Here is a 16,492-nt window from a genome sequence, read left to right as displayed (position 1 = left end):
GGCTTTCCTTCAGCCACCCAGATCTCCTTTGCAGAAGCAAGTTGCAGTTCCAGTCTGTGACTTTGTCTCTTCGATGACGAATGTCCCAATCAATCAATCAATCAATCAATTAATTAGCTAATGCACCCCGTGTCATGCTCATCATGAAGTTCCAAGGTCACTATTACATGATGGGCTTGCAGACTGACGTGCACAGCCATGTTCCTCACAGGTGACACAAGAAGGAAGGTCCAGAGCTGAGGAAGAAAGGGGAGATGAGGCACCTCAGGTTAGAAGGAGCCAAGGGAGGGAATTCTCGTAATGTAGCGTTTCTTTGGGAGTATTGCATGAGAGTCTCTCAGAATACAGTTCCAATTTCACACATTGGTAAATCATTTACGTGATTACTGAGCCCCAGCCTTGTGGAAGTTACCGTGTTTTCCCAGCTATCAGTAACTCAGAATAAGAAATATGCTTTACAGGGGGGCTGGCGAGATGACTCCAGCTTTACAGGGGTGGTTAAGAGCACTGACTGCTCTTCCAGAGGTCCTGAGTTCAAATCCCAGCAACCACATGGCAGCTCACAATCATCTTTAATGAGATCTGATGCCCTCCTCTGGTGTGTCTGAAGACAGCTACAGTATATACATACACACACACACACACACACAGACATACACACACACACACACACAGACATACACACACACACACAGACATACACACACACACACACACACACACACACACACATATATATATATATATATATATATATATAATAAATCTTTTTAAAAAACATTTGTAGCTGTGGTTTCTGCACCCATAGGTTTAGTCAGCCTCCCATTGGAAATATATTTTTTAAAAAATTGCTTCTATACTGATACTATACTGATACTGGTTTTTCATTATTCCCTGAATAGCATAACAGTTGTCCATATGGCACTGTAGTCTGTGTTTTAAGGAAGCCAGGGATGGTTGAAAAGTGTGCAAATAGTGCACCGTTTGTGTAAAGGACTTGAGCCTTTAAGGACCTTGGTATCTACCTGGAGGAACTCCCATATGCAACTACACGCTTACATCTCATAAAATTGATTTTTTCAATCCCTTTCTTGAAAATAAAAAGTATATGTTTGGAGTTTTCAAAGAAGTTAATGTCACTTTGGGGTGTGCAGGGAGGTAGAGGGGACGGAGGATTTTGACTTTAGGCCACGGGGAGCCTGCTGTGTTTAGTGTAGTCTGGAGGGTGGTATTGCTCTTGACCACCTCATTTCGAAGGAAGAAAGGTGTTGTGTTAAACTGCTGCCTCAGCTCTGGGTTTGTCTTCTGTCTTATAAAGTCCAACTGACCTTTACCTGTGCACCATTTAGATAAACGTTAGAAACAGATCAAAACCGCTTGTAATTTTGAAGCTTGTCCGTGACTCCACCCACAAAGGGCTTAAATGTGATTTTTTACAAATGTACGGTTACAAACAAGCATGAGAGCAAGATTAATGTGTGTTCAGTGTCAGTGGTTCTCAGAAGCGTAGAGGCCTCCAGGTTCGTCTCTAGTAATTCTAACCAAATTAGTAACTGACAGAGTGCGTGGTTTCACGCCATAGGACCTTTGCTGGGAAGAAAACTGGAGACAAGATAGGAGAACCACTTACTTAAATGTCCTTTGTACTTTCTAACTCTGAGGTACCAAAACACTTCTTCTTTCATCCAAAAACATCTCTCATTTGCATCTGTAAGAGACCTGGGTGTGGCGGTTAGGTTGTAAAAGATAAAACTCTTTGGTCTGCTTACTCTCTTGGATGTTCCACCCTTCCTTAACCCCCTACGGCACTGGTTGGATGGCGGTTATTGAGAGCAGAGTTCTAGGCGCAACACATTGTTTTTTTTATTAGGAAAAATGTTGCCCACGTGAGTCACTATGCCTAGCTTCCGGAAATAACTTAAGAGCCAATTAAAAAAGTTACACAAGTGGTATTTGTGTCTTTTAAGGAAAAAAAAAAATCACTCAGAACACTGAGGTGGATAGCTCAGCAGGTAAAGGAACTTCCCACCCATCACCCCCAAAGACTACATTCAGTCTCTGGGTCTCACACTGTGGAAGGAGAGGACCAGGTCCTACACGGTGTCCCCGGAATATGCATGGAGTGACATGCCCACGGCCACAGTACACAGTAAATAAGTATAGTGTTTAGAGTCCATATTAACAGTAAAGAAAACCGGTGCCTTTTCACCCCACCCTTGACTTTGATTCGGGGCAAGCTGTGACCTTCATTAGTGTTCCAGAAGCAGTTAAAATATGTCTCTATATACATAGTTTTATATCATTCATCTATACTATTCTGTAATCTTGTCTTTTCATTGAACACATCTATTATTAGTTTCTAAATAAGTATACGTATTTGTGTTGTGGTGGACAAGGTTTCTACAGAATACTATATGCTTTTGCTTACAATTGGATTGCACATTATCCATGTGCTACATACGGAGATAAAACGATTGGCATAGGAAAAACTTCTAAGGTCGTGTTCGACATGGCCCTTTAATCCTCTCAGTAAAGTCTCCCCATGGGAGAAGCCGTCCCTCAGTGTGGTTACTCTCTCTTACTGGAAGTAGCCTTATCAGTTAATACGCTTTCAGTGACAAGGCATGGAATGTCTGAAAATAGCTGGACGCACCAGAACATCTTCCTACTACATATACAGGAAGCTCTTGGGTAGGCTGTGGTGGCTTTGATTGATTTAGCCATTCAAATGTCTTAATCTGCTTAGCTTTTCCCAAGTGCCCTCAGATCCTTGTGCCTGTCCCAAGGAAGCCTAGAAGCCCTGTGTAAGGTCAGATCTCTCCTTTCCTTCCTGGCGGTTGGAATCACATCCCAAGCCAAGCCTTTGCTGCAAGAAGTCTGGGAAAAGTACAGCTCTGGGACATTCAGACTGTCGTGACGGACATGTTTAGATAAGATGCAAGGGGGCTGAGAGAGTCAACTGGGAGAATTGGCCAGAGCTAAAAATCTGTGCTCCTAACATCTCTCCTTTTGATCCTATTTAAGCTCTGGAAGCCATTCTTGAAGAATAAGGCTGGGGTTTTACTCAGTACAGGGCTACTGACAGAGACATGTCCCATCCCCACGTTAACCCAAACAAGTAATCAATCAAACTAGGAAAAGCCCCAAAAGTGATTTGCAATGAGCGGAAGTATGGCATGCATCATAGGTAGCATCTCAGTCCCTACGTAATGGGACATATCTGATGGTGATCTGTTGAAGGTATATTACCTAATGGTCTCACGTCATAGCATTTGTCTGAATGGTGTCACGTCATAGTGTTTGTCTGAGTCCAGCAGGGTGTCAGCACGACCACAGACCCACCCAACGCTGCATCTCAGACACGCCCCTCTGTAGAGAGCTTCAATGCCTCCCTCCTTGCCCGGCTTCCATGGTTCCCTGCCTGACACTTCATGTCCGGTCACGATGGGGGAAGTTGAAATCTCTGTTTCCTATAGCTCAGATCCCTTCTTGGGGTGTGGGTTGGGCTGTGGGCAGCAATCACACTGGGTTCGAATTCATTGGATCCGCAACTGTTCCCGAGGTTATGGTTTCTAGTTCCGTTGTACCACTTTGGATGCCTGAAACAACTGGTTGATAGAAACACATCACAACTTCTCCCAGTACTGCAACTGATTAGAGTGATTATATCAGATTGACATTAACCGCAGAGGTCTAAGAGAGGAACATCCGGAGTAAGGAATGTGTAAAATACATTCAGAGAAGCATTCAGAGAAGGAAAGGCCACTGCTCCCCTCAGATAGCCTCATATGTTTCCTCAGAGGGCATATTACATGAAGAGAAATGGAATACTCTGTTTCAAGAGCTTGTGAGCCCTTCTTATATAGTCCCTATCTTGTTCACTGGTAAGGCAGCAAACCACTTAAATCTGACTTGCTAGCTAAGCCACACTGGATGCTGTTTGATCCTACGCTCTCTGAATCCTGGCTTTAAAATTCCCTGAGGTATGAACTATATCTGAGAGCCCAGCGCACGTATTCTCACGTGTAGAATACCTTTATTCTCTTGCTTTTACCCTCTTCAAGTCAGCCTTTCTCCTAGTTTATCACTGAAGAAATAAGAGTTTTGCCATTTCGAGAGTTTTGCACTCAAGGGCAAGTTGTAGTTTTTGCTTAAAGATCATACCTTCCCTACTTTTTTTTTTTACTTTTTTTTTATTTATTTAATACTTAATAATAATTCTTTGGTTTCCGGGCAAACATCCCCCTCCCCCCTCACCTTCCTTATGGGTGTTCCCCTCCCAACCCTCCCCCCATTGCCGCCCTCCCCCCAACAGTCTAGTTCACTGGGGGTTCAGTCTTAGCAGGACCCAGGGCTTCCCCTTCCACTGGTGCTCTTACTAGGATATTCATTGCTACCATACCTTCCCTACTAATGAAGGCGGTGGTGACCTGCTCTCTTGGCTCCTTCCTTGAGAATGTGGCAGGGATAATTTTATGCTCTGGATGGTGGATGGCAGGCTTGGACCCATCATCAAGACTGTCAGTCATGGACATAGCCACTCTCTTGTTGGTCTATTAAAAAACAAAACAGATAAATGGAGGGGAGAAACTTTAACGTTTGGGTTGGAGAAGGCCAATCACGGTTTCCTCCTTTATGTTTCAGAGGTCCACATGGACCCCCTCCGGACATGGTGTCCTGTCGCAGACTGCCAGACCGTGTGCCATATCACAGCAGGAGACCCCGGACAGCCCGTGTCGGTGGAGTGCCCTTCTTGCCACCTGAAATTCTGCTCATGTTGCAAGGATGCTTGGCACGAGGAGTCCTCCTGCCGAGACAGCCAGTCGGTGATGCCAGAGCATGGGTAAGGGGTGAGGTGTCTTTGGGGTTTTTCCCAGTGTTCTTTTCAAACTCGGCATAAGCTGCTGTGAGAAGGAGTTAGATGGCTTTTAGACAGTCACTGTAGAAATACCGAGAGAAGACGGAGTAAGGTGGCAATAGACATCAACCAGAACAGGATGTCTAAAAGGGATTCTAGCTCTTTATCCTAAGGGGACCTTCAGATCATGTTGAGCCCATTTCCCTGTGGGTAGAGAGGCACCAAGTTCTGTAGTTCTCAGCAAGAACGCCATGACTTCTGTGTAGCTATTTGCTAAGAAGCTCTGTTTATCTACACTGGTGTGTAAGACCATTCTTCCTGCTTACAAAACGAGACGGCTGTGTCCTTACCCCATAGAAATAGCCTGCTCCTAGAGGACGCTGATCCTACAGAGTGCACAGGCATGTACACCGTCTTCTTAAATGCTTAGAAAACACAGGAAGAGAGATTCTCTCCTAAAGCTTTCTGCTACAAGAAGTTGGCACCAGGGCTGAGATCTGGTTATGGGTTGAGAAGCAATTCAACTGGCCGGTGCCGCTTTTGTACAGAAGGTGTTTATGGCAGCAGCCAGGAGCAGAGCGAGAGGCCTTTGTCTTGGCTCTCATGCTTTGCTTGAGGCTATGGCCGTTCTGCACGAGGAAGAACAAAACAACCAGTGTTCCCAGCCAGTTGGCTTACTCACCCGGTGCCCTCAGAGCACGCAGAACTAGTCTTCAGGAATAGTCACACTGCCAGGCCACGGTGCTGCACCCGGATAGCCAGACCCAGCCCAGAAGAGAGAGAACTCTGATGCACGCCCTGCCATGTGCCATCCCCGTCAGATTTAAGGCAGGGCCTTCCAGAGTACTTAGTCCCCGTGAGTAAGTTTAAAGGACTCAGAGGAAAAGGATGATTTAAGTTCTGTTCTTGGCTCCAGGAAGCCTCATGTAAGATGTACAGCCTCTCAGGAGCCCGAGTCCCTACTGGGAAAGGGGCATTAAATTTTCTATTACGTTTACACTGGGCATATGCGTGCCTTCGTGCGTGTGTAGACCTGTGCCATGACTCATGTGTAGGGCTCAGAGGACAACTCATGAGAGTTTTTTGTTGGTTCTGTTTTGTTTTGTTTTTTTCCTTTGTCCACGTGGGTCCCAGGGATTGAACTCAGGTCCACAGGCTTGGCAGCAAGCACCTTTACCTGCTGAGCCATCTCACCAGCCCAGAGAATAGTAAAGTAGAAATGGAGTCTCTGCTATGTAAGGGTATTCCTAGCACCTCACCCGACCTAGCTTTGTCCACATTTTGCAAACAGTGCTGCTTCTGTGCACTGGATGGTGCTTTTGATGCCCAGTCATCGGCGTGTAGTGAGGTGGGTACTCTGACTCCCTCCTACCCTGACTGGAACCACTTGGCTCTGTGTCCCTTTCTGCTGTGGTCACACGAAGGCCTCTTCATCGACTCGGAGGAGGTCTTTTCAACCATCGTTGGCGTCCCTCTGAGTGTCTCTAACTGAATCCCAGCCCTTATCTTTATTTAAGGAACAGGTCGTTACCTGGACTGCATCCTGTTAGGATACTGAGTTGTGATCTCACAGTCTAACTCCCTCCGAGTACTTCTCATTCAGAGACTGCGTGATTAGGGATGAAGTATTAATTTGGCCAGGCGATAAAGCCAGCCAGCTGTAGAAAGTGTAATTACGTAATTCATCAGGAGACAAAATAAATAAATTCTTTCTTATCGGATGTTCTGCACAATGAATAATCCACGCCTCCCGTTTTTTATTCCCACCCCTTTCTTTGGAAGTGAATTAAACACGGCGAACTGAGAAACGTACTAACTAGTCATGTAACAGCCCTGGCCATCATCACATAGGTGACGCTGACTGAGCACGTCTCGTCTGTTTCGTCCTAGGGCCCTCTTTGGGACGGATGCGGACTCCCCCATCAAGCAGTGCCCGGTTTGCCGCATCTACATTGAGCGCAACGAAGGCTGCGCCCAGATGATGTGTAAGAACTGCAAGCACACGTTTTGTTGGTACTGCCTGCAGAACCTGGACGTGAGTTCTCCTCGGAGGGGCTTGCCATTACCTTTGCTGTGTCTGCGCCACTGTCTGAGCGAGCCCCACAGTCCTTCCCTTCAGCCCTGGGGCCTCTCGTCATCCTGCAAAAGGGATTTGTTTTTCCTAGTGAGATTCCCTAAGCCCACTTTGTCCTTCCTGACCTCCCTGTCTTTCTTCCTCCCTTTCTTTGACCTCTCCCCACTCCCTCCTCCTTTTTGTTTTCATTCGTTTCGTGGGCACTGGACCCGATCGTTGTGCGCGCTGGGCGAGCCCAGCCCAGCACAGCTACTTCAGACAGAGTGAAACCTCTTTGTGTTGCCTTAGATGGGCCACTTTAGCTTTCAGGCGTATTTATGTCTGAAATGTTTTCAGGACGTTTTTATGCCCTAGAGGAAATTATCTCTATCGTGTAAAAAGCCGTCTGAGTGGTCACTTTATATTGTTGTCGTAACAAACGGTCACAGACTTTCTGGCTTAAAACCGCAGAGTTATTTTCTATGTCTACCTTAGAAGATAGATATGTATCTCACTGGATTGTGATCCTGACTGGGCTGGAACGCTGTCTGGAGACGCTAGGTGGGAATCCATGTCTTTGCTCCTCTATCTTCTAGAGATGGGGTTGCTTGTGTCGGTAGACTCATCCCGGCTCCTGACCCCCTCGTGGTTCTCATTCCCACTGACCACAGCCAGGAAGCATTCCTCTCAATAAAGAACCATGAAATGGGATGGGAGCCATTGGGATCACAAAGGATAACCTCCCCCACATCAAAGTCCTTCGCACAGTTAGACCGGCAGACAGTCACTGGAGACTCAGCCATGCATCTCCCAGGGGTGTTCTGCCTATCGCCATCAGAAAGGCTGTTCAGATGGGTGGTGTCTCCTGCCCCCTGGGTCCTGTGTGTTGCTGTGACACGGAAGCACTATGGCCTTGCCACTTACTAGATCCTGGGACCTGTCTATTGCTTAGTGTCCCTCCTGACCCAAGAGTGTGTCTTCCCAAATTCTGCCGCACTTTCATTTGGTCCTACACCAAGGTGAACAGTGATCTCGGCTGTGGGAGGGTGGGTGACAAGGGTGTCCTCCAGTCTCAATCTTTTAAAGTTTGAGGTGGTGCCAGCTCTTTACGGATACTCCTGTCTGAAGCTATAGTGTGTGTCCATATTGTCTTAGGTAGGGTTACTATTGCTGTGATGAAACACCATAGACACTTGGGGAGGAATGAAGGGTTTATTCAGCTTACTCTTCCACCTCATAGTTCACCATCAGATGAAGTCAGGGCAGGAATTCAAGCGGGACAGGGATCTGGAGGCAGGAGCTGATGCAGAAGCCATGGAGGGCTGCTGCTTACTGGCTTGCTCCTCATAGCTTACTCAGCCTGTTTTTATATAGAATGCAGGACTGCCACCCAAACGGTGGCACCATAATGGGCTGGGCCCTCCCATGACCAATCACTAATTAGGAAAATGCCCCGTAGGCTTACCTACAGCCAGATTCTATAGAGGCATTTTTCTCAATTGAGGCTTCCTCCTCTGATGACTCCAGCTTGTGTCACGTGAGGTAAAACTAACCAGGAAACACACTGGTGCCTTTTCGTCAACTCTTGGTTTTGCCTTACGGTTGGATTTCATTCAGCTAGCGGTTTTTATGGTGCTATAGTATCTTATACAGAGCCAGAAATGAAGGTGTCATTAATGGAATGACGCCTGGCCCTTCTGTTGAAAGTGAGGTAAACTGCTGGCATCGGGTGGAAGAGCGTCTTGGTCTTTTTTTTTTTTTAAGGGAGTGCATTAGATTGAAGAGTTAAAGGCAGATGTCATAGATGCAAGAATTAAACAGCTCGCCAATGGTTTCTACTCCGAGTTACTTTGCCTCAACATATTCCCTTAGATCTGCGTGGTGTTTAACAAGATTTACACGTCAAAGAGAGATCCTTGGGTTTTCTCCCTGTTGTCACCAAATCGTAAAATAAAATGGGTTTCTACCCACGAGACAACTGAGTTCACACAGTTCTCTTCAGGAGGAAGGAACACGAGGGACTAAATGTGTGCACCAGATCACCATCCTTTGGCTGAAGTGTGTCTGGGGGAATGGTGTGGCTGAGGACGCTCTGTTCAGACACTTGCATTGTGTGGGCCCTCAACGTGAGATGGGACAGATGTTAAATGTCTGAATATGCGGGCTTCAGATGTTGAAGTATACTCTTCTGTCACGGTGTCTCGGGAACTCTCTCTCTCTGGTTTAGATGAGGGCATCGGCTTGTGGAAAAGATGCTTTTCCATGGGGCAGTGTAACCTCAGTGTGCCCCAGTTCCTGAGGCATATATATATATATATATATATATATATATATATATATATATATATATGAATTGATAATCTTGGGCTTGTTCTCCCAACTAGCTGGTAACTTACAGAACCCATTTATTCTGTGCTATGTCTGCCACATGGCTAGTTACCTCTCCTCAGAGTCCAGGGCAAATCTTCCTGAGCCCGACCAACTCCCAGAGTTCCTATCTCTTCACTGGAAATCCCAGCTTCTACTTCCTGCCTTCTGCTAATAGGCTATCAGCTTCTTGTTGACAGGCGATGCTTCCACACACGCAAGAGGTCTCTCTGCAGGGCACTGTTCTGTGCCTCATGGTACTGATGTGCTTGTGGGAAGATTGAGAGCCTGGGACAGAGAGAGGGGGATTTTGTAAATGCCACGTCCGAGACAGCCACCAAAGAGAGACTGGGCTCGCTGGGCATTGCGTTTGCGCCTGGCTTCATGTTCATTCATGCGGTGTCAGGGGCCGAGACGGAGCCTCAGGGACTTGTCGCCTTCAGCTTTCTTCTCTCTTCCATGTGACCCGAGCCTCTCTTTTACTCCTTTACCATTCTATCCTGTCTGCTGTTTGTGTCATTTAGAGGTGAGCCAGTCTTTTCCCAAGCTGACTGGTCTTCTCTCCCTGTTCTTCGCAAGCCAAGCTTCCAGTGAACCCAGTCGCCTCTTGCTGTCAACATCCATCCGCCTTCCTCCAGTTAGCACAGGACATTTAAGTGACCATGCAACCATATCCTGACTGTATTCTTCCCAAGATGTCTCCCAAGACTTTGGCATCTTGGCCAGCTGCTATCTCTCCTATCCCTCCTGACCTTACCTCTCTGGCTCTTCATCAGTGTCCTTTCCAGACTCCTCACCTGTCCGTGTCTTCTCTGAAACACACTTCTCCTCAGCGCACTTCTCTTCTAGACCAGCTCATTCAGTTCTGTGATACCCTCCTCACCCCCCCATTTTATGTAAACCGATGTCCCCGTCTCTCCTTCAAAGACCAGGTAGAAGTAATGATCTGCCTCAGGATGCGTTGCATGGATGATCTTTACCCACAAGTCCATCTCCACGTCATTTCTCTTGACAAGACCACTGGTCTTCTTTCTCCTCAGAAGTTTTCCCCACCATTCATGAGCCTGTTCCTGCGTCCTCATTTGGTTCTCTGACTATCCTGTGACTGGCCTTCCCCTTCACTTTCACCCGTCACTCGCTGGTATTGGCCACACCAGGTTTGCTCCTGGTTTATGGTTCTACCATTCCCTTTCACGCCTCTGCCAGAGCTCCCTGTCCCTTACCTGCCTGAGATGGAGGTGCAGGTCATTTCCTTATTCTGTTGCCTCAGTCAGGATTCCCAGAGGAAGTCATTCATAGCGACAGGTGAGCCACACACTTGACACTCAACTCTCAACTCCACGTTGTGTGTTTAAACTTCTCTCTCTCTCTCTGTTTTTCAGAATGACATATTCCTCAGGCACTATGACAAAGGACCGTGCAGGAATAAGCTGGGCCACTCGAGAGCATCGGTAATGTGGAACCGAACACAGGTACGTTCCACCTTAAGGGAACATGAGGCGCGTTGGAGTTGGGACGGCTTTCCTTGCTTTCCCAAGCCCTCCGGGAGGTTCTGGTACAAGGAGAGAGAGAGAACAATGGAGCAGCAGCCTGAAGTCAATTCAAGAGCACAATTGTTGAGGGACAGAGGCACCAGATTGCAGAGCGTTAGGGTGACCAGCCAAAGAACATACCCATGTTCTTTGCTCTTGCAAAACATGGGAGGAGTTTCCTACAAGCAGTTAGAGCATATTAACCATCAAAGCAGAGTTCTCCAATGCTGTGGGCTCCTGCAGGGCCTCAGATCGCTCTGTACATAACATGGTGTGTTTATGTGGCAGGTTCAAAGAGAATTGTGGTTTGTTTTTTAATAGTGTTTTGTGTTTATCAAAGGCTGTGCTCCCTTTGAAGAAACCAATGCTCACATCCTAACGATCATTAATAATGCCCCTGTGAGGCTGTTGAGGAAGCCCCAATAGAGAACAAGCCAACAGCCACAGTTCAGGGTTTAGAGTTTATGGTTCAGCTTGAGTTAACCTTTGGTTTGCTCTCACACACACCCCCGATGTAGTCCTCTGTAGTTTGTGTCCAGTGAGAACGTTGCTCAAATGCCCAAGACAGTATCCTAGTCATTCAGCTAACAGATTATCAAAGCCTGAGTGACTGAAACAGCCAAAAGAGATGCTTCTTCCTAGTTCTGGCTCCTGGAAGTCTGAGGACCAGATATCAGCGTGGGCAGGTTCTGCTAGGGGTTCTTGAATTGGCTACTGGTCTCAGGACTTAGAGAAGGAAAGTGCCTAATTTGGCCCACAGTTTAAGGGGATACAGTCCATCACGGCCAGGAGGGCATGGCAGAGTTCATGGTGGTAGGAACTTGAGCCTGGGACGCTTCATTTCTCAGCAGAAAAGGAATCAGGGAGAGGGAACACTAGCTTTGGTCTGGCTTTCTTTTTTTTTAAATTTTTGTTGTTCAATCCAATGCCCAGCCCATGGGACATCATCACATGTCTTCCCTTCCCAGTTAGTCCTGCCTAGAAATGCCCCCTTCCCCCACATCCAGATGTGTGTCTCTTACATGACTCTAAATCCAGATGTGTGCCATGAGGAGTTGCACTCACAGACAGTACTCTTCCCAAGCTGAGAATGGAGCCAAACTCTTAGGATCCCTAGTGTCACCAAGGTCCTACAGTATTACCCAGGGCTCCCCTCTCCATGTGCCATCACACTGAGTATTAGGGTTTCGACATAGGGATAGGGGTGGGGGGAGGGCACCGCATCCAGACCATGGAGGCTGTTACACTTGGGGGCATATACACATCTCAGATGACGTACCTACTGATGTAGGGTTTTCTCTTCAATTTCCAGGTCGTGGGGATCCTTGTGGGATTAGGTGTCATTGCCTTGGTGACTTCACCCTTGCTGCTCCTGGCCTCTCCCTGCATAATCTGTTGTGTCTGCAAGTCCTGTCGAGGCAAGAAAAAAAAGCACGATCCGTCCACAACCTAAAGTCACCTGCACAGACATCCGGGTTGTATGAGACAGCACATCGGTAAAAGCCCCATTTAGTGACCTTGCCTCCTTCTCCTTGCCAAACTTTGGAAGTGCCTCTGTCCAGACTTTGAACCTGCCTGAAAGCACTGGGTGTTGGAAAGGGCCACATCTCGTCTCGGGTGTGAGTGTGCCTGTGTATCGAGAAGCAGCCCCGCAGTCCAGACTAGGTCTGTAGAGCAGGTCGGGAACTTCGCTTTAGCCGGGGAGACTAACACATCACCATCTTACCGTCCGAAGGATCCCACCCGGCTGTTCATCTCCCATCCGAACCAAGGAGCCCGGATGGATGTATCTTCATCGTGGTAATTAATGGTCACGCCGTGCCAGGCAGCATTGCCAACTGAGCTAACGTCTACGTCGGTTCCACTGCCAGGAGACACATGGCAGAAGCCCAGAGTCGGAGGGGAAGGATGACACCGCATAATAAGAAGTTCTCTGAGCAATGGAGCCAGCCGCTTATCTCAGGAGTCGCCGTACTGGCTGGCGTACCTATGACGGCTACCGAGTGTGCACTTCTTCAGCGTTCCCACGGTGACTTGGCAGAGACATAATAGCTCTCTCTCCCTGTGTGATCTCATCTTCAGGCAGGGGAAACTGCTGTTCAGAGGGAGTCGTCCCTTCCCAGGAAAAGGTGGTAACCTGTAAGACAGCATGGCCTCACTCAGTGTCTGTTGTTTGGCACATGCTGGTCTAAGGCTCACCACTCACAGTCAGCCCGCAGCAGCTGTGGTCTATAAAAGTGTTCTATATGGGATGCGAGTGGGAAAGTTTCAAAGGCCCTGCTGTAGACGGCAGGGTCTTTTCTTGGGCTCTGTGGCCATACTCCCGACAGATCAGGAGTTGCACCAGACAGTGTACACCAACAGTACACATTGTAGTTCATTCACACATGGAGAATCCGTGCGACTCCAACTGGGCATGTGGGAGATATCCAACAGATGATACAAAATCAGATTATTTTAAAAGACCTTGTCCCTTTCTGTGACTAAAATGATTCATCTATCAGCATAAGAGGGTTTTTTTTTGTTTTGTTTTGTTTTGTTTGCTTAGTACACGTGCTAATTTTTGTTCTAAGTCCCTAACTTACGCAAGAGGGTAGACACAAAAAAAAAAATCTTTTAAAACAACCCCTCAGTGCAGTTTTCTGCCCCTGTAATGTGAAATCAGGTTACCTACCTTCAGACACAATTTAGAGCAGCTCTTTGCTCAGCCTAATTTAGTCTCGTTCTCCCAGAAGCTATGAGTACTTTCTGTGTCCTCAAGAAACAGATAAGATGGGGCTGGAGGGATGGCTCAGTGGTTAAGAGCACTGACTGCCCTTCCAGAGGTCCTGAGTTCAATTCCCAGCACCCACATGGTGGCTCACAACCACCTGTAATGGGATCTGATGCCCTCTTCTGATGTGTCTGAAGACAGCTACGGTGTACTTACATATGATAAATAAATAAATCTTCAAAAAAAAGGGGGGGGGGAACAGATAAGATGACAACGAGAAGTTGGATGGAAATAGTTCACGGGTCTTCAGTCGCTGATCTGCGTCACCTCAGTGTGACACATCCTGCCTCTTACACGAGGAGTCAGCAAATAGGTTTTGAGAAGACAAACATATTTTTCTGTCTAGCATTATACAGTTGCCATTAGCAAAGCAGTCTGGTGCTTCCTAAGAACTGGGTGTGTTCTGTGTTAACAGAGACCTCTCCTGGAAGCCGTCTGGGGAGAGTATTCAGGGGCTATTCTGTTTTCCGAGGTAATTGGGTGACGAGATGGTTAAACTGCTGCTATCCGAGATCCGTTATCAAAGACTGACGCCTGGCCTCTGCAATGGGATGTATCCTAAGTGGGGATGTATGTATTCAAGGGATCACGTGTGTATATTAGCATCTGACGTATGTACAGAACATTCCCTGGCCGTGTACTTTTTTTTATTCACCGTTTGTATAAAACATAGAACTCTAGAAAACTTCTGAATGGCAACCAGCCCAAATCCTTTTAATCATTTATCAGAAAATGTCTTCATATAAAGTGGCTCCGTCTTCCAGTGAATGTCTTAAGTACATCAGAAAAACAAAAACAAACAAAAAAGTAACCAACCCTCTAAGGGTATTTCATATTAGTCTGAATGTAAGTTACGTCTGAGTGGCTGACTTGCACACATAGTCACCTGCCTCCCTTGAGGTGAGGGGCATTTGCCACAGCTCAGGGGATTACGGGAACTCAAGGGAAATTGGATTTCTCTGCACGGATGTCTGCAGCGACAGCAAGCACCACCATCAGAAAATTCTCCAGGTTTGCCTGGCTCTAAGTAGGGCCGATTTCATAGAACCTGAAATGCTGTCACCTCCAAAACTAAGAGCCGGCGGAGGGTTTGGAGGAGTGCGCTTGGGCGATTAACCTGACAAAACTGAGGGAAATCGCCTTCTCAGAGATTTTTATAAAAGCATTCGTCTTGATTTTATTTTTCGCCTGGGGAGGGGGGGTTGTTTGTCCAACTGATTTTACATAACTGGATTTTTTTTTTTAATGTTGCAAAGTGCCTGAATAATGGTGTCTTTTTCCTCAAAATGTGTCGGAGACTTTGGTAGATGGAACCCAAGCGTCTGTATCTCTGGCTCGCCCCGGGGGCTTGGCACAATGCCAGCCCAACTGATTTTGTTTACAAAGAAGCCCCGGTGGTAACTGTGAGGAGGAAGGGCTGGTGTTCTCCCTTTGGGTAATTAGGCTGAAGGCTTTACTTCCTCTGCCCCTCAGCTTCCTCCTCCTGCCTCAGGAAGATTTCCATAACAAGCGTTTGGCCGGGACAAAACTTTTGCAGTCCATTGGAATGAAGTAGATTTAGAAGCCCATCAGGTTCACATCTAGGTGTAACGACCCACCCTCCAGAGATCTCACTGGTGGCCATGGTACAGCACCCAGAGCCTGCCGCCTCTGGGGTTCCCCCTCTCAGAAAATGTCAGAGAATCGAGGGAGGAGGAAAGCCACATGGAGGCAAATGTTAGAGTCTTAGCCGTTCTGTTTGTTCTCGCTGTGGGTATTTGTTCTGGACTCGAAATCTGTACTTTGAAAGTGGCCTTTGGAAAGCAAATAATCCAGCATGGATTTTCTTGTAGTCTGCATCACAAAATAATCCAAGTGGAAAATTATCATTGATTTTTTTTTTTGGATGTACAAAACTGTTTCTTGGAACGCCAAATTTCCTCTTTAAAATTACTCAGTAACTAAGCGTGTAACTGCTTTCGCCTCCTGCACCCACTGCTCCTAAAGAACGTATCTCTCTGTCCATGAATAGAGGCCTTTATGTATGTGAACATGTGGCCGTGAGAACCACAGAAATGCCTTAGATGAATGACATTTTGTAAAGCTGTTGGAATTGATATCTACAGGCTATTCACATCTCCTGTTGGTTCGTGATCCAGGAAGTTTTGGTCATGTGCTTACTTAAATTACTGTTGTATTATATGTTTTCGTTTCCCAATTCTTTGGGAAGAAAATTAACTGTTTTAGTCTCTTTAGCCCCAATAAATGTGAGCAGAAAACCAAACGTGTCAACCTTTGTTCTGTGCAACGTTCAAGTTTTATTCTCTAAGAACCAACTAAATCATTCTGAAATCCCAGGCTCAGGACTTACAGAAACAACCAGAACTTACCTATAGGAAGTGATCCTTGGTACTGCGCTTCCTGAAGAAACAAGAGAAGCACAATACTCAGTGCAGACTTCATCCTTCTGTGTGGAGTAGTCCAGGTCAGCAACACATGGGGGTTGGTTGACCGTCACCCAGAGAAGTGACCAGCAAGAACATATTTTTGGCCGTCCTAAACAACCACACCGCAAACCACAGCTTTGCATCAAAGTAGAATCCAGGAAACATGAGGCTCAGACTGAATGCTAAGATCAGTTCTCACCTTCGTAAAATCTCTTAGAAGGCTGTGTTTCCCTGTCGTGGATTTCAAAGACATGAATTACAGGAGAGCACTAGCGGCCGATCATTTCCATGTGATTAGTATTCAAGACAGGACCCCCCTAAGGTTGAGTGCCAGAACTTGGGTAACAGCTAGGTCTTGTGTCTCTGCAGGTCTGAAGACTCACTTTCTCCTACTGATGTTGTCTCTTTGCTAAATGTTATTATATTCCCCTTACAGTGATACCCTGACATTTGCAATCAATTGACTATTTAAAGTTCACTTTG

General features: G+C 46.7%; 1 protein-coding gene and 1 long non-coding RNA gene across 4 annotated transcripts in view; one reads left to right on the top strand and one right to left on the bottom strand.

Annotated features, from left to right (window-relative positions):
* The window catches only part of Rnf144b (ring finger protein 144B), a 150,007-nt gene extending 134,161 nt beyond the window's left edge, over positions 1-15,846 (top strand). For all 3 annotated transcript variants that reach the window (XM_087591245.1, NM_001108881.3, NM_001443855.1), the window contains 4 exon segments: positions 4,645-4,843; positions 6,749-6,893; positions 10,661-10,750; positions 12,123-15,846. In XM_087591245.1, the coding sequence (XP_087447371.1) occupies positions 4,645-4,843; positions 6,749-6,893; positions 10,661-10,750; positions 12,123-12,263 (575 nt within the window). In that variant the 3' untranslated portion in view covers positions 12,264-15,846.
* LOC148000042 (uncharacterized) lies at positions 8,109-12,220 on the bottom strand. Its single transcript, XR_015641183.1, has 2 exons — positions 12,090-12,220; positions 8,109-10,830 (listed from the first exon to the last, which is right to left on the bottom strand). It is a non-coding gene; the product is annotated as an uncharacterized LOC148000042 (long non-coding RNA).
* Positions 15,847-16,492: the final 646 nt, after the last annotated feature.

This window comes from Rattus norvegicus, chromosome 17 (assembly GCF_021556685.1).
Source record: "Rattus norvegicus strain SHRSP/BbbUtx chromosome 17, alternate assembly SHRSP_T2T, whole genome shotgun sequence".
NCBI classification, from domain to species: domain Eukaryota; kingdom Metazoa; phylum Chordata; class Mammalia; order Rodentia; family Muridae; genus Rattus; species Rattus norvegicus.
The sequence above is the reverse complement of the archived record's forward strand: the minus strand, read 5'-3'. Positions and strand labels throughout refer to the sequence as shown.